Raw genomic sequence first — 25,381 nt, forward strand, 5'->3', positions numbered from 1 at the left:
AGATGGCCGGCAGGGGAGGGCAGTTGGTGGGGACCGGGCCTGCAGGGGAGGGCAGTTAGGGGCGACCGGGCCGGCAGGGGAGGGCAATCGGATCAGCAGGGGAACAGTTAGGTGTCGCTCAGGCTGGCAGGAGAGTGGTTAGGGGGTGATCAGGCTGGCAGGCAGAAGCGGTTAGGGGCAATCAGGCAGGCAGGCAGGTGAATGGTTGGGAGCCAGCAGTCCCGATTGTTTCCCAGTCAGGGTACATGCCCAGGTTGTGGGTTTGATCCCCATTCTGGGCACTTAAAGGAGGCAATTAACTAATATCTCTCTCTCTCTCTCTCTCTCTCTCTCTCTGCCCCTTCCCTCTGCCCCTCCCTCCCTGTCTCCCTTCCTCTCTCTAAAATAAATTATATGTGTGTGTGTATATACATATACATATATGTATATATATGTATATATACACATATATATATACATATATATACATATATATGTATATATATATACACACACAAACACACACACACATATATATATATATACTAGCTTTCCCGTTGCAGGAAAATTCCTGCAATGGGATTTCCTGCTGCACTCTACCCCGCCTCCGTTCCTCCCTTGCCGCCCGCCTCGCCTTCTCCTCCGGCCCTCCCGCATTTCCCTTTGCTCCGCCATTATCGCCCGCCTCCGCCCTGCCCCGCCCTTGCCGCCCGCCTCACCTTCTCCTCCGGCCCTCCTGCATTTCCCTTTGCTCCGCCATTATCGCCCGCCTCCGCCCTGCCCCGCCCTTGCCGCCCGCCTCACCTTCTCCTCCAACCCGCCCGCATTTCCCTTCACCCCCGGCCCCGCCTCCGCCCCGCCCTTGTCACCGGCCCCGCCTTCTCCAGCCTGCCCGCATTTCCCTTCACCCCCGGCCCCGCCTCCGCCCCGCCCTTGTCACCGGCCCCGCCTTCTCCTCCAGACCGCCCGTGTTTCCCTTCGGCCCCGGCCCCGCCTCCGCCCTGCCCTTGTCACCGGCCCCGCCTTCTCCTCCAGACCGCCCGTGTTTCCCTTCGGCCCCGGCCCCGCCTCCGCTCCGCCCTTGCCGCCGGCCCCGCCTTCTCCTCCAGCCCGCCTTCGTTTCCCTTCGCCCAAGGCCCTGACTTCGCTCCTCCCTTCTCCTCCCCCCGCCCCCCTGGCTTGCTTGCTTCTTCGAAGCTTTACTCCCCTTTGCAGCTCTTGGCTTCTTTCGACACTGTCTTGATATGCAAATCAGCCGCCATCTTTGTTGGGGCAATTTGCATACTCGTCCTGATTGGTTGGTGGGCGTGGCTTGGCTGGTGGGCGTGGCTTAGGTGTAGCGAAGGTGCGGTCAATTTGCATATTTGTCTATTATTAGATTATATATATATATATATATATATATATATATATATATATATATATAAAATAAAGTCTTGCAACTCACAATAAGAATCCAAATTTTAAATGGCAAAATATTTGGACACATTACAAAAAAATATACATGAATAACCAATAAGCACAAAAATATGCTCAACATCACTGGGCATGAGGGAAAGGCAAATTAAACTACAATGAAATGCCACTATACACCACTAGAATTGCTAAAATTAAAAAGGCTGATACCAAGTGTTAGTGATAACTAGAATTATCATACATTGCCAGTGAGAAAGTATAATGGTACATACACTTTGGAAAATAGTTTGGCAGGTTCTTATAAAGTTAAACATACACCTGCTTATAGCCCAGCAATTCCACTTAAGTATCTTACACAACAGAAATGAAAACATTTTGATACAAGGACTTATACATGAATGTTCATAGCAGCTGTATACGTAATAGTCTCCCCGCCCACCCCCGCCCCAGAAATAATCCAAATATCTATCAACTGGTGTACGGATAAACAAATTTTAGTATATCAATATAATGGAATACTGGTCTTCCATAAAAAGCAATTAGCTACTGAAACAATCAGAAACATGGATGAATCTCAAAAACATTCTACTGATGTTTACATTAAATTTTAGAATAGGCAAAATTAATCTATAACGACAAAAGCAGATCAGAAGTTGTCTGGGGTCAAGGGAAATGGGCATTGGTTACTGACTACAAAAGGGAAACAAGGGAACTTTGGGGGTGATAAAAAGTCTGTATCTTCACTGTAGTGTCATTATACAGGTGCATACATTTGTCAAGACTCACAAAACTATATTGTTTATATTAACTGGATATGGTAAGACAGACACGGATATGATTGTCATGAAGGAAGGAGTTTACTAGTATATTCACAGTTCCATAGAAACAGGAGGCAAGCCACAATACACCAGGTCACAAGAAGTACCAGAGTGGGTCAGGAGTTAGGAGAGGAGAGAAAAATCTATCAGTGAAGTGTGGTTTTCACAGGAAAGGATGGGCAAGGCAGAGTAAGGGTAAGCAGGTTAGGCAGGTTTAGGATTGGCTAGTTTGAAATAATTTCAGTGGTCTCCACAGTATAGGAACAACCCCTTGGCTGGTAGTTGGCCCTAGGATGATTAAAGCAAGGGGATAGTTGCCCAGGAGTGTAAAAGGCACAATAAAGGAGGTAGATGAGGAGTATATCCTGGATTCATTGGTTTGCACATTTTCTGCTTAAGTCATTACCACAGCCACTTAACTGATCTATGACTTAGAAACAAAAGCTTCCTGGGGATTGAGAGTTATGGTTTTGGCCCTCTCAGTAGCAATATTGAAAGCCAGAAAACAATGGAGCAAAGCCTCCAAATTTCTGAGTTAAAAGTATTCTCAACATAGAATCTACCCGACTACCAACCAAGCATAAAAAGAAAGTCTCAAAAAATTTACCTCCCAAGCACTCATTCTCAGAAAACTCCTAGAGGAAATATGCACCCCAAACAAGGGAATAATCCAAAGAGGAAAAAGTCATGGAAGCCAGGCAACAGAGTCTAACGAAAAAAAGGTCAAAGGAATTCCCAGGAGGAAGGCAAAGAAAGCCTCATGACAATGCTCTGGAGCAGAAATACAGGGCAAGCAATCCAAGCCAGAGATGGAGAAAGGCAAAGGGTTCCAAGGACATATGCAGGAGAGAAAAAAAAAAGAAAGAAAAAGTGAACTAATCAAGTATCAGATAGGTTTAACTAAGAGTTAAGTTGTTTTGAGAGGTATTTTGGGGGAAAGTGTTGGTAGAAATAGTTGGCTAAAGTTTTAAAAGAAACCAAGGTGAACCCTCTCAAAGGCAGTTAACTACAAGAAAACATAAAATATACTTAGCTCAGTAATGAACATTTACAATATAATAGTACTAGTGGCCCAGTGCATGAAATCTGTGCACACTAAAAGGGAATTAATTAGAGGAAATATTTTGATATTGCTATTTGCCCTTTCTCTACAATAGAAGTGTCAAAGATGAAAGAAAATTAGTAAAATGTATATGAAAATCTCCCTCCTGTCACAGAGTCTGGGGCGCACCGCAGGACCCAGAGTCAAGTCTCTGCCCACCCGCGCGCGCCTCGAAATCGCACGAGACCCAGACCCAGCTGGCCCCATCCCTGTCAAGCCCCACAGTGTGGGGGTGCAGTTTCAGGTCCCCTGGCCTGGCGCCGGGCGGGGGTCGCAGCCTCAGGTCACCCATCAAGCCCCGCCAGGCAGGGGGCGCGGCGCAAGGGTATGACAACCATTTGCATATTAGCTCTTTATTACACAGGAAGGATAGCTAAACTTAATCACTTAAGGTACCCAAACATTGTAATATTGGCAGAATGAAGGGGGAAGGGTATGTGTGAGTGTGTGCATGTATATATGTTTAAGACCTAAACCTTTACCAATACAGGATATTACTACATAATGCCTAAGATGAATACATGTCTTAACAAACAGTACACTCATATTATGTGTAAATGTAAAAATAAATACAGTAAACCTTGATATAATGGACTAATTGGGGCGAGGGGATGTCCGTTAAAGCCAAAAGTCCAATTTTTTTCCTAATGCATGTTAAAAAACTGACAAGTTAGTTTACCTGTTTTTACTTATGTAGACACATTTGTGTAATTAAATTTAAGTATGTATGAAAAAATTTCACAGAAAAACCCTTGAGTGTGGCTCTTCCACAAAATACCATGGCCTAGGCGAGTCTATTTTGAAGAAGTGGTGTTAGAAGAAGTTTAAGTTTAAAAAATTTGGCTCTCAAAAGAAATTTCAATTGTTGTACTGTTGATATTTGGTTCTGTTGACTAATGAGTTTGCCGAACACTGCTTTAGGCAAATAAAACAGAAACACACCTTTGTTAAATGAATGAAAATGTTTGCAATTTAGTGACTTTTTATCTAACGTTCAGGACACTTTTTACTTCTTTAAAATATGGTTTTATTGGGTCCGGGCGAGACCATGTGTCCCTGGATCCGGGTGAGGCCTCATGCACCTAGGCCCGGGTGAGGCCACGTGCCCCTGGGTCTGGGAGAGGCCAAGCGCCCCTGGATCCGGGTGAGACCATGTGTCCCCGGATCCGGGTGAGACCTCGTGCACCTAGGCCCGGGTGAGGCCACGTGCCCCTGGGTCTGGGAGAGGCCAAGCATCCCTGGGTCCGGGTGAGACCATGTGTCCCTGGATCCAGGTGAGGCCTTGTGCAACTAAGCCTGGGTGAGGCCACGTGCCCCTGGGTCTGGGAGAGGCCAAGCATCCCTGGGTCCGGGTGAGACCATGTGTCCCTGGATCCAGGTGAGGCCTTGTGCAACTAAGCCCGGGTGAGGCCACGTGCCCCTGGGTCTGGGAGAGGCCAAGCGTCCCTGGGTATGGGTGAAGCCAGATCCTGGGTCCGGGTGAGGCCGTGGATCCGTCCGGGTGAGGCTGGGTCCCAGGCCCGGGTGAGACCACGCGCCCCTTGGGTAAGGGTGAGGCCACGTGCCCCTTAGTCCGGGTGACGCCGTGCCCCTGGGTCCGGCCGAGACCAAACCAGAGGGAGTCGGACCTCCGTTACCACCATTTGTCCACCATCCAGAGCTGAGGGGTCAGTGCTGACATGTACACATAAGGAACTGCTGGACATTGAAATTGGGTCTCAAAAGAACTGTTGGTCCAGGGGGAAGCTCGCTACAGACTGATTCATTTGCCTGTCAACATAACTATTATTGCTCGTCTCACATTCAGTTCTTATAAGTATATATCTAGTGACATATGATCTCGGTCATCTAGGGGAAATGATGAAAAACATAGACTGAGGAACAAGAACAGAACCAGAAGCAAGGAGGCATCGATCGGACTATCGGGCCTCAGAGGGAGGATAGGGGAGGGTGTGGGGAGGGTGGGGGGAGGGGGAGAATTCAACCAAAGGACCTGTATGCATGCATATAAGCCTATCCAACGGTTAAGTTCAACAGGGGGTTGGGGCATGCGTGGGGAGAGGGGTGGGATGGGAACGGGGGGATGAGGACAAATATGTGACACCTTAATCAATAAAGAAATTAAAAAAAAAAAAAGATGATTCTGATGGTTAGCGAAGGCTGAGAACCACTGTGTTAAGCTCCAGAGGATAAAAAAAATAAAATAAAATAAAAATAAAATATGGTTTTATTGATTATAAAGAGAGAGAGGGAGAGAGAGAGAGAAACTTTGATGAGAGAGAACCATCAATTGGCTGCCTACTGCACAACCCCTACTGGGGATCATGCGTGCAACCCAGGCATGTACCCAGACTGGGAATCAAACCAGTGACCTTTTGGTGCATGGGACAATGCTCACCTGGCCAGGGCTCAGTGATTATTTTCATTCATTCATTCATTCATTCATTCATCAAATATTTATTGAGTGCCTTCTGTGAACCAAGCACCAGGAATATAGCACTGAACAAGTGAGATAAAGACTGTGCTCTTATGGAACTTATAATCTAGTGAAGGGTATCTATATATTCTATATATATATATATAAAAAGGCTAATATGCAAATTGGCCCTGCGGGAGTTCGGACTGGGAGACCGGGAGTTCGATCGCTTGCTATGACGTGCACTGACCAACAGGGAGCAGCACAAAATGAAGGAAAGCCCTGGCCGGCAGCCGGGGAAGGTAGGCCCCACCCGGCAGCTGGGAGGAAGGCCCCAGCCAGCAGCTGGAATGAAGGCCCCAGCGGGCAGTCAGAAGGGCCTGATTGGCCCTGATCGCTGGCCAGGCCTAGGGAACCTACCCATGCATGAATTTCGTGCACTGGGCCTCTAGTCTACTAGTCCTATCTAATAAAAGAGCAATATGCAAATTAACCATCACTCCACTATACCCACAAGCCATGCCCAGCAACCAATAAGGAGAGAGTATGCAAATTAACCCCAACCAAGATGGCCGGGGCCATGGAGCAAGCAGGAGGCTTGGGTTTCCCCGCCAATGGAGGAAGCCAAACTTTTCGCACGCCATGGCCGGCTCAGGCCTCCACTCAAGGCTACAAAGTTTCAATTATAGAAGATAAATAAACCCCAACAAAAATGGCTGCAGCCACGGAGCTGGAGAGAGCAGGAGGCTTGAGTTGCCCCCGACGATGGAGGAAGCCAAACTTCCTGGCTGGCCCAGGCCTCCACTCAAGGCTACAAAGTTTCAATTATAGAAAATAAATAAATCCCAACAAAAATGGCTGCAGCCACGGAGCAAGCAGGAGGCTTGGCTCCGCTCAAGGCTACAAAGTTTCAATTATAGAAGATAAATAAATCCCAGATACAAGGGCCTCCGCTTGGGTCGCCGGGGGGCGTGGCCAGCCTGCAAACCACCACAGGCCCATCGCCCAGGCCACCCCACGCCCCAAGGGAACCCCCTTCCTTGACCCAGGACACCCTTCCCTGACCCAGGACACCCTTCAGGGCAAACCAGCTAGCCCCCACCCATGCACCAGGCCTCTATCCTATCTAATAAAAGAGTAATATGCAAATTGACCGTAACTCCAACACACAAGATGACTGCCCCCATGTGGACACAAGATGGCCACCACAAGATGGCCAGCAGGGGAGGGCAGTTGGGAGGAACCAGGCCTGCAAGGGAGGGCAGCTGTGGGCGATCAGGCCAGCAGGGGAGGGCAGTTGGGGGGAACCCAGGCCTGAAGGGGAGGGCAATTGGGGGTGATCAAGCCTGCAGGGGAGGGCAGTTAGAGGTGACCAGGCCTGCAGGGGAGGGCAGTTAGGGGTGACCAGGCCTGCACGGGAGGGCAGTTAGGGGTGACCAGGCCTGCAAGGGAGGGCAGTTGGAGGCGATCAAGCCTGCAGGGGAGGGCAGTTAGGGGTGACCAGGGCGGAAGAGGAGGGAAGTTGGGGGCGACTGGGCCTGCAGGGAAGGACAGTTGGGGGGACCCAGGCCTGCAGGGGAGGGCAGTTAGAGGTGACCAGGCCTGCAGGGGAGGGCAGTTAGGGGCAAACAGGCTGGCAGAGGAGCAGTTAGGCATCAATCAGGCTGGCAGGGGAGTGGTTAGGGAGTGATCAGGCTGGCAGGCAGAAGCGGTTAGGGGCAATCAGGAAGGCAGGCAGGCGAGCAGTTGGGAGCCAGCAGTCCTGGATTGTGAGAGGGATGACCAATTGCTCGTTTAGGATCGGGCCTAAAAAGGCAGTCGGACATCCCTCAAGGGGTCCCAGATTGGAGAGGGTGCAGGCTGGGCTGAGGAACAACCCTACCCCCGCCCCCCGTGTACGAATTTCGTGCACCAAGCCTCTAGTATATATATAAAAGCCTAAGCGACCATCTGACTGTTCGACTGTCCGACTGATAGCTATGATGCACAATGACTACCAGGGGGCAGATGCTCAATGCAGGAGCTGCCAAGCTGCAATGACTTGGCAGCTGCAGTCCTCGGGTGACGCTCCTGGAATCAGAGAGGAGGGAGCCTGATTCCGCGGTGCGTCACCCGAGAACCACCCTCTCACAATCTGGGGCCTCTCGGAGGATGTCGGAGAGTCTGTTATGGCCCCATCCCTGCAGGCCAGGCTGAGGGACCCCACCAGTACATGAATCCATGCACTGGGCCTCTAGTAGATTCATAAACAAGCAACTACAACGTAAGAAAATAACTGCCATGATGGGGAAATACAGAGAAACCATGAATTCTATTGAGATTTTAAAGAAAGATGTGTTGTGTGGTGGAAGGGATAAATGGGGGAAAGATGGGGGGGGGGGAAACATGTGTAATACTTTCAACAATTGAGATAAAAATTATTTTTAAAAAGATGTGTCATAGCATATTATTCTAAGTAGTGTGCAAATACATGAACCAGATTATTCTCAAGAAATGTTAGTCTGATTCAGAATCCACAACTAGAGGAAAAATTAGAAGACCAGAAAGGATAAACTGAGGGAGAAGGAAGTTTGAGAAGGAATTCTAACATCTGAGTGCCTCCCATGCCATTTAATCCTCAAAACAAATCTAGCCTGGGCCAGTGTGGTTCAGCTGGAGCATCGTCCCCTGCACCAAAGTGTCACAGGTTCGATTCCTGGTCAGGGCTAGTACAGGAGGCAACCGTTATCACTCTCTCTCTCTCTCTCTCTCTCTTCTCTCTCTCTCTCTCTGTACAGGAGGCAACCGTTATCATTCTCTCTCTCTCTTTCTCTCTCTCTCTCAAATCAGTGAAAACATATCCTCTGTGAGGATTTCAAAATCACAAAAACTCTAAGATAAGATGGACTGTCTCTAGCATCCACTCCCTCACTGACATGTACATATAAACTTTAATGACAACACAATACTGCTTCCCAAGGTTATATTTACAGAAACTATCGGGGCAGGAATCTGAACTCTGGTCCATCACACAAAGCTATAACTCCAGAAGAAAATGACATGCCAGGTTTAGGAGTTTGGACTTTGTTAAAAACAAAGGCTTTTGGAACTCTTAATTTCATCACTGTGTGACCTGAAGCAAGGTTCTTAACTTCTCTGTGCCTCCACTACCTCATTTATAAAACAGGGAGCATAATCAGACCTACGTTATTAAGCTATTGTGAGAATTAAATGAATATGTGTAAGGCACTTAAAATAGTACTTGGCACAAAGTAATCCCCTATCCTATATAATAAAGAGGTAACATGCAAATTGACCATCACAACAACACACAAGATGGCCAGCAGGGGAGGGCAGTTGGGGACCACCAGGCTGGCAAGGGAGGGCAGTTAGGGGTGACCGGGCCAGCAGGGGACGGCAGTTGGGGGCGACCGGGCATGCAGGGGAGGACAGTTAGGGGCAATCAGGCTGGCAAGGGAGCAGTTAGGCATCGACTAGGCTGGCAGGGGAGTGGTTAGGGGGTGATCAGGCAGGCAGGCAGGCAGGCAGAAGCGGTTAGGGGCAATCAGGAAGGCAAGCGGTTGGGAGCCACCAGGATCGGGCCTAAATAGGCAGTCAGATATCCTCGAGGGGTCCCAGATTGAAGAGGGTGCAGGCTGGGCTGAGGAACACCACCCCCCCCCCCATGCACAAATTTTGTGCACCGGGCCTCTAGTTAAGCAATACGGTGTCAATGGAAATTTCTGGTGATTTGGTCAGAATCATGGTTTAGGAAAACCAACAAGTAGAATGATGTAGAAAGGAACACAGAAAAAGTGGGGAAATTGTGGCAAGTTTTTATGAAAAGCATTAAAGGCCTAAATGAGATGATGACAGTGAAAAATGGAAAAGACATAAGATATTGCAGAATTTCAATCAGCAGGATTTAACAATGACCAAATGTGGCAATCAGAGAGGAGTAAAAGATGATTCTATCATTTTTCAACATGGTAGACTAACAGCACGTTGGTGCCAAGAACAGGAACAGAGGACCATGTGAGAATGGTTTAGGGCTCCTTTAAATAAAGAAGTTCTGTTACTTTTTATACAGGAAGGCTTTTTTTAAGGCAAGTATTTTCTAAAGGATAATTTAAACTCATCAGATTTAAGACAATAATTATTATATTAGTATGAAATGAGGTCCAAGTTTTATAAACTGACTATTGAAGCTATATTTGTCACTAACCTATTTTCTTTCAATAAACATAATTCTAAAAAATTTAACAGCACTACTTATAGAAAAGCAAATCAAACAAAATGTATTTGCAATTCTAACTGCAAAATTAAACACAAATATTGGTACCACAGATCATTGGCATGTGTTTACTTATAATTCTCAATTTTCCACTTTAATATGATACAGGATTCTCTCTAAAGAATATTATAATCATTATTCCTAATATAAGATTAAAAGGTGTAATTTATGAAGGGGTAGTATTTAAAAAATAATAAAAACCCTTGAATGCAGAAAGTCTTTATAAAAATCACATTGAGCCGAAACCGGTTTGGCTCAGTGGATAGAGCGTCGGCCTGCGGACCGAAAGGTCCCAGGTTCGATTCCGGTCAAGGGCATGTACATTGGTTGCGGGCACATCCCCCGTAGGGGGTGTGCAGGAGGCAGCTGGTTGATTTTTCTCTCTCATCGATGTTTCTAGCTCTCTATCCCTCTCCCTTCCTCTCTGTAAAAAATCAATAAAATATATATATTTTTAAAAATCACATTGAAAATACAAAACTTTTCACAGAGGGGGGGGGGAGGTGAGGGCATGTGCTAGAGGGTGGGAGCAGCTGGGGAGAGGTCAATGGGGGAAAAGAGAGACTTATGTAATACTTTCAACAATAGAGAATTTAAAAAAACTTGTGAAATATGATTCTTACAGATAATGACAATATTAAGAAGCTAGCTTTTAGGAGACATGTAATACTTGCAACAATAAAGATTTTTTTAAAAAAGAAGTTAGTTTTAAGAACTTCAGAAGCTCAAAATGTGAAATAAAATCAGAATACTGAAAGAGAAAAAAATAACTCAGCACTACTGACTGTTTCTCCTACAGAAATAGAATGCTTTAAAACTGAAGCCATTTCCTTAGCTCTCATTTATTCCACATCTATCTCACTCCCTCCCCAAATATGCCTCCTAAAAAAAAAAAAAAACCACCACAAAACAAGACATTAACATCACCAATTATCTCCAACTTGACAAATCCAATGGATACTTTTCTGTTGCTCATCTCACAAGACCTATCAGCAATCAGCATACAAAACATTTCATCATTCCATCATTTTTGAAACACTTACCTTTCTAAGCTTTCCTAATACCACACACCCCTGGCTCTCCCCCTCTCCTCCATTCCTTCTTCATGGACGTTCCTCTCCCACATCTGTACATTTTTCATTTCTCAGAGCAAAGTCCTGTTCTTTCCAATTCTCTGTCCACACCCTCTTCCTATATAATCTCATGCATTCCCTTAGTTTTAATATTGACAGTAAGTCCCAATTACTATCCCGTCCCAACTTCTATTGTGAACTCCCTATTCACTTTATTATCTGTCAAGTAGATCTCTCTAAGTGGGCATTTCATTAGCAAGTAAAACTAGACCATATGTCCAAAATAGAACTTTCGATTCTCTCCACCTACCCTCAAAATAATTTCATATATTCATTCTACAGATATTTACTAAGCATATACTCAGGCATTGTGTATACTGGCACAACAATATGCGCTCAGGGGAAACAGATAAATTGTAAAAAGGGCTATGAAGGATATAAATAGTGTGCTCTGATAGAAAATAGGAAAGAGGGCTGCTACTTTTGATAGGGTGTTCCAAGAGAGACTTCCACAATATTATATTCTCCCTCAGAAAATCGTGTCCACGTAACTATTCCAGATAGAAACGTATGTATCTGTTCCCCACAAACAACCCATCAGGTGGTTCCAAAGGGTTCTAATTCCAAAATACACCTTGAAGTTGAAGGGAGCTCTCAAGCAAAGAAGAGAGATGCAAACAAGTAATGATAACTGTGATAAATGTCACAGAAGGAAATAAGCTATGGAAGAAATTACAGTGAAACCTAACTCAGTCTGGGAGAAATCAGAAAAGGCTTCCTGGAGAAAGAAGGATAAGGAGGATAAATGCAGATCATCACAACAAAAAGCTAAGTGAAAAGGTACCAAAGACTATAACAAGAGCAGGGAAACAGCACAGCATGGCACATCCCAGAATCTAAAGTAAGTCCCAGGTAATAAAACCAGAGGAAAGGGAGAGGGATGAATTAAGGCCAAAAGGAAGCAAGACATTATCAAAGGCTAATGAGATCACATCAAAAGGGCACATAAAATTGAAGTCTTCCAATGGCCAAATATGGGACAATTTGACTATAATGGATTAATACATTAAAATCTAGGAACTCATGATGATAATAAAATGATTATTAAAATGAAAACCTTCACTAAACAACTCATTATAAACTATTCTGAAAAAAATGATAAAGGAAAACAATCACACTTTTATGCTGTCTCTCCTGTGGCAAAGAGTAACCAAGTAGATAATAAGAGAAAAGTTCTTATTAAAGATTCAGGATATCACCATGTCACAACCCCCAACAAGATATGAATTCTGGCAAAAATCAACAAAAGATGGTAAAATCATTAGTGAAAGGAGAATTTTATAGTAAAGAATAAGGCTGAAATCACTAATCAATCTTAGCATCACTAACAGTGGGACAACCAGACATTATGTAACTCTGATGGATAGGAAGTGTACAACATCATCTAAGGAATATTTTTATTTAAAAAAAAAGTTGAATCTAAATCTAACAAAGTTTCTAACTACCAGTCTGAAGGAAATAGAAAATAGGTTATAACATGGCTATTTTCTCACATGGCTCTCATACTTGAGCATCAGAATCAGCTGGAAGGGGCTTATTAAAACAGTTTGCTGGGAACCAGTGAATTAAAGGAAACTATAAGGAAGCAAACAACCAAATAAGACAGTGTGGGAAATATTACAGGATAAATAACCCACTTTCAACAACAAATCACATTTAAAGGGAACAGGGGGATGTTAGAGAATTAAAATTATTTAAGCAACATAAATGCAAATGCAATATTCACTCTTAAGATTCTGATTCAAACAAACCTACTATAAAAAGACATTTTGAGGCAATCGAGAAAATTGGAATGTAGACTAAGAATAGATATCTAAAATTTGTTAAGTATAATAGAATAACGGCTATGTTTTTAAAAAATTACTTTATGGAAATTTTTTTTTAAGTCAAGACTAGAGACTTGGGAAAAGCCACGCACCACCATACAGGACCACTTTAAGGAGTTTGAACCTAAACTGAATGGTTTTACATAAGCATGAGATCATCATATTAACGACGACTTCTGGTTCCTGAAAGCCTTGTGGCAAGCACTGCATTAAGTAGTTAATGTAACTTATCTCTCTGAATTCTTAAAATAACTGAAATGAAGGTATTAACTTCTATACCATTTTGCCTGCTGATCATGATCAGAATTTGCACTTTTTTAAGGGTAAAGTATTAAGAATAGTTTGGAGAAAGGCAAAAGTGATGGCAAAGACCAATTAGGTTGTTGCAACAGGTTAAGAATTCCTGCTACAGACAATATGAGCAAATGTTGATGCATTAGGAATAAAACAAAAATATAGAAATTGTGTTTGAACAAAACATGAATTATGTCCTCCAGGCATTTAACTATGAAACAACTTTCTTCAGCAAAATAAACTTTTTTTCAAGAATTTTACTTTTAAAACTATCATTTCATATGTACTGTACTTCCTGGGCTTACACTTAATTCTTACTTCCACTGGAAAGCAGCCTGATGGAGAAAACATAAAGCAATGCCTTCTAAAATGCACCTTCTACCCAAAATTCTTTAAGGGATAAAAACAAACTATTGTTTCAATTCTATAAAAGACTGAAATATCCTCCCTGTGACACCCTTCACACTCACCTCCAACTCAAAGTAGCTTAGATAAAACAAGCAGGAAGGATCTTAAGAGTGAAGAAGACTGAAGGGAATGGGATGATCCCTAACCATCTTTTCCAATGGGATAACCATGAAAGACAATATTAACAGGATACCAAGGCTTCTTTATCAAAAGTCTGTCCTATCAAGAGTCCTATTGCAGCTTATCACCAATGGGCCTTGTATTATATTACTTCCTCTAGGAACTGATTTCTTAGAGGTGGGGGTATAGTTAGTTGCTAATGGTTAATTGTGTCCAAGCCTGATTACCACTATGATTACATCCATATGAAATTCTAAAATAGTCAAAACTTCTGTCATTACACAAAAAGCAGATCAGTGACTGCCCTAGGTGAGGAGTTAAGGACTGACTGCAAAGGGGCAAGAGGGAACTCTTTGGGTGAGGCCAGTGTTCCAAAACTCCACAGGTGGTGGGTACATGACTGTATACAAGTCATAATGTACTTGAAATGGCTCGGTTTTATTGTCTGTAAATTATAGCTCAATGAAATTGTTTTTAAAAAGATGTGGGTTAATTAGATCTGCAGGTTACTAGCTGTGTGACATTAACCAGTTTTCATTTTCTCACATGTACACTCATACACACTTTATTTGTAAAGCAATCATTTCTTTATTATACTGCAGTTATTGGGCTTACACATAATTCTTACTTCCACTAGAAAAAGGACCCTGTAGTTACCTATACTGCTACTTGTCCTATCTCACAAGGTTGTTGTGAAATCCCACACGAGATAACCACTGAGAAAGTGCTTTGGCAACTCTAAAGTAGTATTACACAACTTTATAGTAGACTTCACATTTTTAGAAAACAGACATGAAAATGTTTTTTCACATGAATGACTTGAGACCTTTGGAAACTTGAATATCCCAAAGTCAATCTTTGCCCAGAAATAGAAAGCCTATACAATGGTCACTTTTTTAATATGCTTCCTAATTCTGCTTTCTACTGACTCTTGATTTACTGGACGACTCAATGCAGTATTATCTAGACTGCACTTTCATTTTTCAAAAAGAAAACACTAAAGAAATGTTTTTTTTAAAGTCATTAAATGACTACGGTAATACATCTGTTTCCCAGTAGAAAAGGCCAAAAGCTAGAAAACTGATATTGAGCACTTTTCCAAAATATTCACAACTGAAATTTTTCTTCCCCTAAAGTCAGTTAAATTTTTCCATCTACTACTTCAATTCCACATGTATTACTGAATATTTACTAATGTAACCTGCATTAGCACGAGTGAATAATTTTAACGTCAAAACTTTTAAGCCAGTGTAGTCATTTCACACTTTCGCCTGTTGCAAAATTTAACAGATTCTCATTTTTTCCTACTACCACTGCACAATTGGGTTCTCCACTATCCTACCAGGTATGAGTGATATTTGACATTTAGCCTAGCTATATATACAAGTTTCCACACCACCCAAGTATGAAGGCTGTTTTGAAAGACCTAATCTCTTCTTCAAATGCAGATTGGCGACTAAATTCTACCTTGAACTCAGTCAGGTTTTTATTACACTGTCCGACAATTTTAAAAAGTTTTTCTACCAGCAACAGGTTTGGCAACCAAAAACTAACAAAGCCTGTAGTATCACAAAATATTTTGCTACCCTTTTCCATTTTTAAAGATTCCTTTTAGTAACCGCTCTAAGGGGGTGATTCTATGCTCCTTTCTACCGCCATGCTTCATCTGATTCGCTCCTGCTTCAGTCTGCTCAGTAGTAACCGTATCTCTTTGGTTTCACATTTTTCCTTCGAAAACATTAACGCCGCTCAGTCCGGTAACCGCACACCTCCAATTTTAGTTTCCAAGAAACCTGCAAGAAACGGCATCTTGCCCACTCGCTCCTCCAGCCTTCCCTACCCTCGGACGGTTGGCCAAAACGTGCAGCTCTCGCCACACCACCAACCAAGCTGGAACGGAGCACCCAGAGGGCGACTGGTCACGGGGAGGAGGGGAGAACTTCTCCGCCTGGAGGACGGCGGCTGAGGTCCAATCCAACCCGCGCCCAACTCTGCTCGCCGCCAGGAAAGCGTGCGGACCCTACGTTCAGGCCGCGGCGCTCGGTCCGGAGGGGCAGAGGCGCGCGTCGCTCCGGAGCAGGACGTAAACAAACCGACCCGGAGGGGAGGGAAGGGGCGACCCGGGGTGGGGGGTGGGGAGGAGAGAGGACCTCGCTCGGACCCTCCAGCGCAGGCCCGCAGCCGCCCGGCCCCTCCGACCGCGACCCGGGTCCCACTCCCCAACACCGCGTGGCCGCGTGGACGTGGACACCGACTGGCCCAGCGCATTTGGAGCCCGGAGCCCCCGGGCCGTCGGCTCCGCGCCCCCAGCCCCGCAGCGCCCTACCTGAACGCGCAATCCGGGTCCCGCGCGTCCCGACCGGGCGCGCCCGATCCGTTCCTCTTGCTGAAGAGCTTCTGGAACAGCGTAGGGGCCATGCTGGCCACGGCCGGACCGGGGTCGCTCCTGGCTAGGCCCCCGCTTCTAGAGCCGCCCTACCACCCCCATGGGCGCCTCAGTCATATGACAGAAATTAGTCACTTCAAACGGCCACGGCGCGCGGGGCGGGGCGCGAGGCGAGGCCCGCACTCATTGGCTGGCAGTGCGCCGCGTCACGTGGCGGCGCGCGGAGCAGGGGGCCAGGTGGGGGCGGGGGGCGGAGCTGGCGCCCATAGGCTGGGGAGCAGGCTCCCTCACGTGGCAGCTCACGGGGCGGGGCGTGCGCGGAAGCTAGAGGGGAGGAGGGGAAGGGCGGGGCGGGGAGGGATGGGGAGCGGAGCGGAGCGGAGGGGAGGGGAAGGGCAGGGAGGAGTGATGGCCGGGGAAGCCGAGCGGGGATGAGCGGGGTTGCGCGCGGGTCCTGTTCCTCCGTGATTCGGTCAGTGGCTCTCTGAGGCTCCGGCGGGTGGCGCGGGGAGCACGCCAGGGACTTTGGAGTGCAGAAGCTTTCGGCTCCCCTCACCCTCGGACCGAGAGAGATGCTTAGAGCACCCGGGGCAGTCAACCCTCCCTCGTCGTCCTCAGCTCAGCCCCCGTGGCTTCGCACCTCCACCGGGCGCCGGGCGGAGTCCATGGCCCGCGGAGCAGAGAAAGCGCGCGAGCGTTACCCGGGGGCCGGCGTAGGTGGACCTTGAGCCCCCGCGGCCTCAGGCCCGTCGCGGGAAGGGTGGACTCAGAGCTTGACAGCGCGGGGCTGGCTCATGGGGTCTGATGGAGGACCCTGCCATGACACCCGCCACCAACATGACATAAAACTAGACTTAATTATGCAGATTAAATCGGAAATATTTTCAAGTTTAATAATGGGGTATATTTTTTCTTTTTACTTAACACTACCTCTCTCCCCCAAGAGGCGGAGGTGTCTTAAAGTTGCCTTCTTAAGTTTAGGGAGTCAAGTAGGAGAAAATGTGAGGGAAAAAAAATTATTATTCACTAATGTTATATGAATGTGGAACTGTTGAGTTAGAAAGATTAGACATAAGGCCTATACTTTTTTTTAGTTTATAATTTGTTTTTATTTTTCTTGTTGACATTATAGATGTTCCCATTTCCTCCTGCCCCTTTGCCCAACTCCACCTAGCCCCACCACCCCTTTGCTCGGGCCCTCACCACACTGTTGTCTGTGTCTATGGGTTATGCATATGTTATTTGGCTAATCCCTTCACCTTCTTTCATCCAGTCCTCTCCTCCCCGCCTCCTGACAGCTGTCAGTCTGTTCCATGTATCCAAGGCCCACACTTTTACACAGGAGTAGAAGATTCAGCCTCCCCCACAACCCCAAGAGCCTATGGGTCTCTGTCCACTTGCTTCCAATAGCATAAAAGACTGGGCAGACTCTTCTGGTTGCCAGGTATAGGAAAAGGTGGCAATAAAACTGAAATTGTGATTTCAGAGAGGAAGGGAGAGTGAGAGAGATAGAAACATCAATGATGAGAGAGAATCATTGATCAGCTGCCTCTTGCATGCCCTGACTGGAATTCCAACCATGACCTCCTGGTTCATGAGTCGCTCAACCACTGAGCCACACTGGCTGGCCTGTGGCCTTTGTTTTCAAGTTTGTTTTGAAGTGAGTCTCCTGTTGGCACCAAATGAAAGTGTCTTGTTCTCTTATCCATTCTATGTCTTTTTATTGGGGCATTTAATCCATTTACATTTAAAGTAATTGTTGATAGGTATGTAGTTATTGCTATTTTATTCATATCTTTTTTTAATATTTTTTATTGATTTCTTTTTTTTTTTAATTTCTTTATTGATTAAGGTGTCACATATTTGTCCTCATCCCCCCATTCCCATCCCACCCCTCTCCCCACGCATGCCCCAATCCCCTGTTGAACTTAACCGTTGGATAGGCTTATATGCATGCATACAGGTCCTTTGGTTGGACTCTCCCCCTCCCCCCCACCCTCCCCCTACCCTCCCGTATCCTCCCTCTGAGGCCCGATAGTCCGATCGATGCCTCCTTGCTTCTGGTTCTGTTCTTGTTCCTCAGTCTATGTTGTTCATCATTTCCTCTAGATGAACGAGATCAAATGTCACTAGATATATACTAATAAGAACTGAATGTGAGACGAGCAATAATATTTATGCTGACAGGCAAATGAATCAATCTGTAGCGAGCTTCCCCCTGCACCAACAGTTCTTTTGAGACCCAATTTCGATGTCTAGTAGTTCCTTATGTGTACATGTCAGCACTGACCCCTCAGCTCTGGATGGTGGACAAATGGTGGTAATGGAGGTCTGACTCCATCTGGTTTGGTCTCGGCCGATCCCAGGGGCACGGCGTCACCTGGACTAAGGGGCACGTGGCCTCACCCATACCCAAGGGGCGCGTGGTCTCACCCGGGCTTGGGACCCAGCCTCACCCGGATGGATCCAGGGGCGCACGGCCTCACCCGGACCCAGGATCTGGCTTCACCCGTACCCAAGGACACTTGGCCTCTCCCAGACCCAGGGGCACGTGGCCTCACCCGGGCTTAGTTGCACAAGGCCTCACCTGGATCCAGGGACACATGGTCTCTCCCGGACCCAGGGACGCTTGGCCTCTCCCAGACCCAGGGCCACTTGGGCTCACCCGGGCCTAGGTGCACGAGGCCTCATCCGGATCCAGGGACGCATGGTCTCACCCGGACCCAGGGACGCTTGGCCTCTCCCAGACCCAGGGCCTCTTGGGCTCACCCGGGCCTAGGTGCACGAGGCCTCACCCGGATCCAGGGACACATGGTCTCACCCGGACCCAGGGACGCTTGGCCTCTCCCAGACCCAGGGCCACTTGGGCTCACCCGGGCCTAGGTGCACGAGGCCTCACCCGGATCCAGGGACACATGGTCTCACCCGCACCCAGGGACGCTTGGCCTCTCCCAGACCCAGGGCCACTTGGGCTCACCCGGGCCTAGGTGCACAAGGCATCACCCGGATCCAGGGACACATGGTCTCACCCGGACCCAGGGACGCTTGGCCTCTCCCAGACCCAGGGCCTCTTGGGCTCACCCGGGCCTAGGTGCACGAGGCCTCATCCGGATCCAGGGACGCATGGTCTCGCCCGGACCCAGGGACGCTTGGCCTCTCCCAGACCCAGGGGCACGTGGCCTCACCCGGGCCTAGGTGCACGAGGCCTCACCCGGATCCAGGGACACATGGTCTCACCCGCACCCAGGGACGCTTGGCCTCTCCCAGACCCAGGGCCACTTGGGCTCACCCGGGCCTAGGTGCACGCAGCCTCACCCGGATCCAGGGACACATGGTCTCGCCTGGACCCAGGGGTGTGTGGGCTCTCCCAGACCCAGGGGCGCTTGGCCTCGCCCGGGCATGGGATCCAGCGTCATCCGGGTCCAGGGGCACTTGGCCTCACCCGGACCCGGAGTCCGGCCTCACCTGGACCCAGGGGCATGTGGCCTCACCTAGACCCAGGGACGTGAGGCCTCACTTATACCCAGAGGCGTGTGACCACACCCTAGCCCAGAGGCGCGCAACCCCGCCCGCACCCGGGCCTCAGCGGGGCCCCGTCTTCCCGATCCCAATTCCTGCCGGTCAATCCCCCCTCAGCAATTCCCCTGGCCATCCTTCCAGAGCTCCAGTATGGCTGCTGCAGAACTCGTCGGGCGGCGGCTCGGCGAAGTTCCGGTGCGCCCGGTGCATGGCGGTGGGCCGGTCTGGCGTCGCTGCGTCGGCCCTTGGGTCTGCATAGGTGGCCGGTCGCCGAGCATGCGCACCTGGCCGCTTCCGGGGCGTTGAGATTCTTGACGGACTCGGAGGTCAGCAAGCGCGGAGTCTCCCACCCCATGTCTCATAGGGGCTCGTCTGTCCGTGCTTGGCTGCCAGTGGAGCCGTCCCCTCAGCCGGAGACCGCCGGGGGAACTGCGCCGAGCACGTTCCAGGCTGCTGTTGTATCGCCTGAGCCATAGTTCTTTTGTGTCGCCTGAGCTGTAGTTCTTAAAGTGTGGTCTTTGGGTCACCGGCATCAGCATCATCCCACATACCCCTCTTTTATTCTAGTTGTAGAGCTTCTACTCAGCCAGCCCTATGGTGGTCTTGGATGGTGTCTGCTCTGCTCTCTTGTCGTAATCTCAAAGTTGTTGTGGTAGGCAACAATCAGGCTTCCGCCCTATGCCTCCATCTTGGTCCTCCTTTGTATAGTTAAGTCTTGATTGTTGTTGGTGTCACTGGGGGGGCTCTCTTTGTCTATAAAGGAAGAGTTGCTGTGCAGGAGACACGTTTATGGGCCGGGTCTTGGTGCAGCAAAGCTTTGACGCTCACTGAATATTCCTGTTGAATGTGTCCCTTATGCACGTGGTTGAAATCTGGTGTCATCTCCCACAGACCACTAGATGCCCTCGTTTCTGGGTCTCCAATGGGGTGTAGATCAGCTACTGCCTTAGGCACTCAGCAAGGATTACAGCAAAAACTGTAGTTTCTTCCTCCTGTCTGAGTGGCCCTGGAGCAGTCCGACTAGAACAGCAGATCATCTGGTCCGCTGCCAGAGGGCAGGCCACCCACATGCATAAGCCGTTGCTTGGGGCGCAGGTGTGCCTGCAAGACTTGCGGGGCAGGTCTTCAAAACATGCGGGGCGGGTCCCAGGGCGGGGCGGGGTCTCAGGGCGCCAACAGGCCATGGTGCGGCGAGCCTCGATGGCTGTGAGTCTGGTCCTTCTGCCTTCCATGTATCTAAGTCCCCTCGTTCCGCACTCCAGCGCAGCAAACACTGATTGCTGGGCGCACCTCTGCAAGAGTCCCGCCTCTCCCCGCAGGCATCTGGGTCTCCCGGGGTTCGCCAGAAGATGGGTTTCAGGGTGATGGAGAGCTAATCTCCCTTAGGTTTGGAACAAAAGCCCCTTTCCCCCGCCACCAGCCAGACCCACGCACCTCCACACCTCATCCCCTCCGATTTCGCTGGGTGCGAGGCAACAGAACAGCCTTTAACCTCCGCCGCCATCTTTTTCAAACTTCTCAATTTGTACTTCTTAATCCCTTCATTTCAGTCAACTCTACTGAAGTCTAGCGCCGCCGGGAGGTGCAGGGAAAGGGCGCCCGGGCCTCCGTCCGGTGCGCGGTGCGCGCGTCCCGCGGAACCAGGCGCGCGAGGGCTGCGCGGCTGGGACGGGCGCTGGGCGGCCGCCGAGCTCCAGGCACCGCCATCACTGTGTTCCGGACGTCGCCGCCGCGGCGTCCCCCCAATTTATACTTTTTAATCCCTTGAATTCAGTCAACTCTACTGAAGTCTAGCGCCGCCGGGAGGTGCACGGAAAGGGCGCCCGGGCCTCCGTCCGGTGCGCGGTGCGCGCGTCCCGCGGAACCAGGCGCGCGAGGGCTGCGCGGCTGGGACGGGCGCTGGGCGGCCGCCGAGCTCCAGGCACCGCCATCACCGTGTTCCGGACGTCGCCGCCGCGGCGTCCCCCCAATTTATACTTTTTAATCCCTTGAATTCAGTCAACTCTACTGAAGTCTAGCGCCGCCGGGAGGTGCACGGAGAGGGCGCCCGGGCCTCCGTCCGGTGTGCGGGGCGCGCTGCCCGCGGGACCAGGCGCGCGGGGGCTGCGCGGCGGGGACGGGTGCTGGGAGGCCGCCGGGCTCCGGGCGCCGCCGCTGCGGCGGCGTCCCCAGCGTCCCGGGCCGGGCGGCCTGCGGGGGCGGCGGAGTTGCGAAAGTGAGTGAGTTTCCCAGGGTTTCGCCCGGAATGGGGTTCAGTGCAATCGGAGCCGGTGCTCAGCGCACTCCGGAGCCTTTATCTCCTTCCTGCCAGTGAACTCCGGCCAGGTCATCAGCCGCCCCCTCCTCTCCGGTTCCATCCTCCCCGCAGGCGCGTGTGCTCGTGTCTCCGCCCGTTTCTCCATACCTCAGGCTTTTACGGCTACCCCGACTGTCCCCGTGGCCTTCTCCTTCCCCCCAGCTGTGGGCATTTCAGTCCGCCAGCTCTCCTGTGGTTCTGGACGATGTCCGTTCTGACCTCTAGTTGTATTTTTGAAATTGTTGTGCCCGGCTGCAGGTTAGGTGTTTAACCTATGCCGCCATCTTGGTTTCAGCCCTGATTTCTTACAGAGAGGAAGGGAGAGGGATAGAGAGCTAGAAACATCGACGAGAGAGAAACATCGACCAGCTGCCTCCTGCACATCCCCCACTGGGGATTTGCCCGCAACCAACGTACATGCCCTTGACCGGAATCGAACCCGGGACCTTTCAGTCCGCAGGCTGATGCTCTATCCACTGAGCCAAACTGGTTTCGGCTATTCATATCTTTATCTTTAACATTTTTTGTAATACTGGCTTGGTGGTGATGAACTCCTTTAACTTTTTCTTGACAAAATAAATGAACAACAAGAACAACAAAAAAAACAGAAACAAACTCATAGATACAGAGAACATTTTTATGGTTTCCAAATGGGAAGGTGATGGGAGGGTAGACAAAAAAAGGGAAGGAATTAAAAAGTACAAATTGGTAATTACAAAATAGTCATAGGCATGTAAAGTATAGCATAGGGAATATAATCAATCCTATCTCATAAAAGAGTAATATGCAAATTGACCATCACTCCGACACACAAAATGGCCACCCCCATGTGGTCAAAGATGGCTGCCCCATGTGGACACAAGATGGCCACCACAAGATGGCCTGCAGGGGAGGGCAGTTGTGGGTGATCAGATCAGCAGGGGGGGCAGTTAGTGGTGACCAGGCCAGCAGAGGAGGGCAGTTGGGGGTGCCCAGGCCAGCGGGGGAGGGACCAGGCCTGCAAGGGAGGACAGATGGGTGGGGGATCCAGGCCTGCAGGGGAGGGCAGTTGGGGGGGGGGACCAGGCCTGCAGGGGAGGGCAGTTGGGGGGAACCAGGACATCAGGGGAGGACAGTTGGGAGGGACCAGGCCTGCAGGGGAGATCAGTTAGGAATGACCAGGACTGCAGGGGAGGGCAGTTGGGGGGGACCAGACCAGCGGGGGAGGGCAGTTGGGGGTGACCAGGCCTGCAGGGGAGGGCAGTTGGGGGCAACCAGGCCGGCCAGGGAGGGCAGTTAGGGGCAATCTGGCCAGCAGGGGAGCAGTTAGGCATCAGTCAGGCTGGCAGGGGAATGATTAAGGGGGTGATCAGGCTGGCAGGCAGAAGTGGTTAGGGGCAATCAGGCAGGCAGGCAGGCGAGCGGTTGGGAGCCAGTAGTCCTGGATTGTGAGAAGGATCCCAGATTGGAGAGGGTGCAGGCTGGGCTGAGGGATACCCCCCCACCCCGTGCACCAATTTTGTGCACCAGGCCTCTAGTAATATAATAACTATGTATGGTGTCATATGGGTGCTAGATTTATCAGGATGACAACTTTTTAGGTTATGTAAATGTGTAATCACTATGCTCTTCACCTGAAACTAATATAATATTGTATGTCAACTATAATTAAAAATAAAAAATTATTTTAAAAATATTTTAATGGAAATTACATCATGCCTGGCCTTTTACACCTTTTTAATTGAATTTTCAGGGTACTTATGTTCTGAGATATTTTTTCATGAAGTATAATTTGAAACGATAATTTTAAATGCTTAAAAATTAAATTTAATTAGTTATATTCTGAAGTAAAGAGGCCCAGTCCCAATGTTGACCTTTTAATGATCACAAACCACTTTGAAAATGTGATGAGAACATCCAGAAAGAGATGAACTCCTTTTTCTGATGCTCTTCCAGGAGGCTCACTGAAAGACCTCTGAGACCTACCCATAGGTATGAGGTAAGAGTACACCTTCTCCTAGGATTTGCCAGCAGGAATTCTCTTTGACTTCTCACATATGCCAAACAGTAAGCAGGCTTATTCTACTTTCCTTCAGTTTAATCATAATTAAAGTTACATCCTCCACCCCTAAGCCTTAAACACCAATTGTAATTCCTTCCTTCTTCACACCTTTTCCTGTGCTCTAGCTGATAATACAAAAACAAACAAAAAATATTGGACTCACATAGTCCTGCTTTCAAATCCTGACTCTGTCACTTTCTAAATTACATGATCCGGGCCAAGTATTTATTTCTCTGAGCTGTATTTTCCTTAACAGCAACATGAGACTCTCAAATGTTTATATCCTCCGGCCTCATTAGGCTCAGTCTAAGAATCAGGTATCATACTTTCTCGTAAGAATCTACCACCTGATTAAACTATCAAATAATCTGTTCTCATTCTCTCCCCTTGCCCTTGGATTATAAACTCCTTGAAGGCAGGAAACAGGCCTTTTACTTAGTTTCTCCTTCCCCTGCTGCTTATCACATTTTTGCTATTAAAATTACCACAAGAGTTAATGACTTAGTTGAATACCGATTTAGAATTCAGATCTAAATTTGGTTCTAGCCACCATCTTTAATGATCTCTTTTCATTTCCTAACTACTTTCTCATATTTCACCTGCAGATGAAAATGTAAAACAAAAATTATAGTTTGTTATTAGCTTAAGGCCTTGTCAAATCATTTACAAGACTATCTTTATGGGACTCATTTAAAAATAAAAATACTGTATAGGTTACATAACCTCAAATTAATCCATTGATATTAGAATTTTCATTCTTATGGAAGCAACTTTGAAAGTTTTACTCTTATTTTATGTACAATAACATCAGTAAAACCATCAGAGTTAAAATTTCACTAACAGTTATACAACTGTACTTTGTTAACTGACAACAGAATATCTACTTTGTAAGAAGGACATTGTTGAAATGTGACAAGTTAATTATAAAAAAAAAATCCTACATATAGTATTAGCTAAAGAAGGTTGTGTGGGGATGAGGTAATATATAAAATATTTAGTGTATGATTTATTGTACATATACATTCCTTGCTTTAGCAAATCTTGAGTGTAGAGTTTCTTTCAGTCAGACCTGAAATTAGGTCTCTTGTTCACATGGTTTCAATTAAGTTCTGTTAAAAATAGTTTGTAATATAAGCATTTTCACTTTTAGGGCTTTAACAACTTTACTAATTTTAATTGATACAAAGGAAAAAACAATCAAAGGAAGTTACATAGAGCTCTGGTGTTAGCTCTTTATAAATAGTTGAAATCATCTAGTGTACAGTCCTCTAATATAAGTTATTTTTTCTTATTTTACAATACAAATACATATATTTAAGAAGCATACAGAAAAATATTTCTTTCTTAACTGATT

The 25,381-nt window shown here is 47.8% G+C and overlaps 1 protein-coding gene across 2 annotated transcripts in view; it reads right to left on the reverse strand.

Moving 5' to 3' along the window:
- FNIP1 (folliculin interacting protein 1) overlaps positions 1-16,272 on the reverse strand; it is a 107,450-nt gene extending 91,178 nt beyond the window's left edge. For both annotated transcript variants that reach the window (XM_008142641.3, XM_008142635.3), the window contains exon 1: positions 16,112-16,272. In XM_008142641.3, coding sequence (XP_008140863.1) covers positions 16,112-16,203 — 92 coding nt within the window. In that variant the 5' untranslated portion in view covers positions 16,204-16,272. The remainder of the gene's footprint in view (positions 1-16,111) is intronic.
- Between the last annotated feature and the right edge of the window lie 9,109 nt (positions 16,273-25,381).

The sequence above is a fragment of the Eptesicus fuscus genome, chromosome 6 (genome assembly GCF_027574615.1).
Source record: "Eptesicus fuscus isolate TK198812 chromosome 6, DD_ASM_mEF_20220401, whole genome shotgun sequence".
Lineage (NCBI taxonomy): Eukaryota > Metazoa > Chordata > Mammalia > Chiroptera > Vespertilionidae > Eptesicus > Eptesicus fuscus.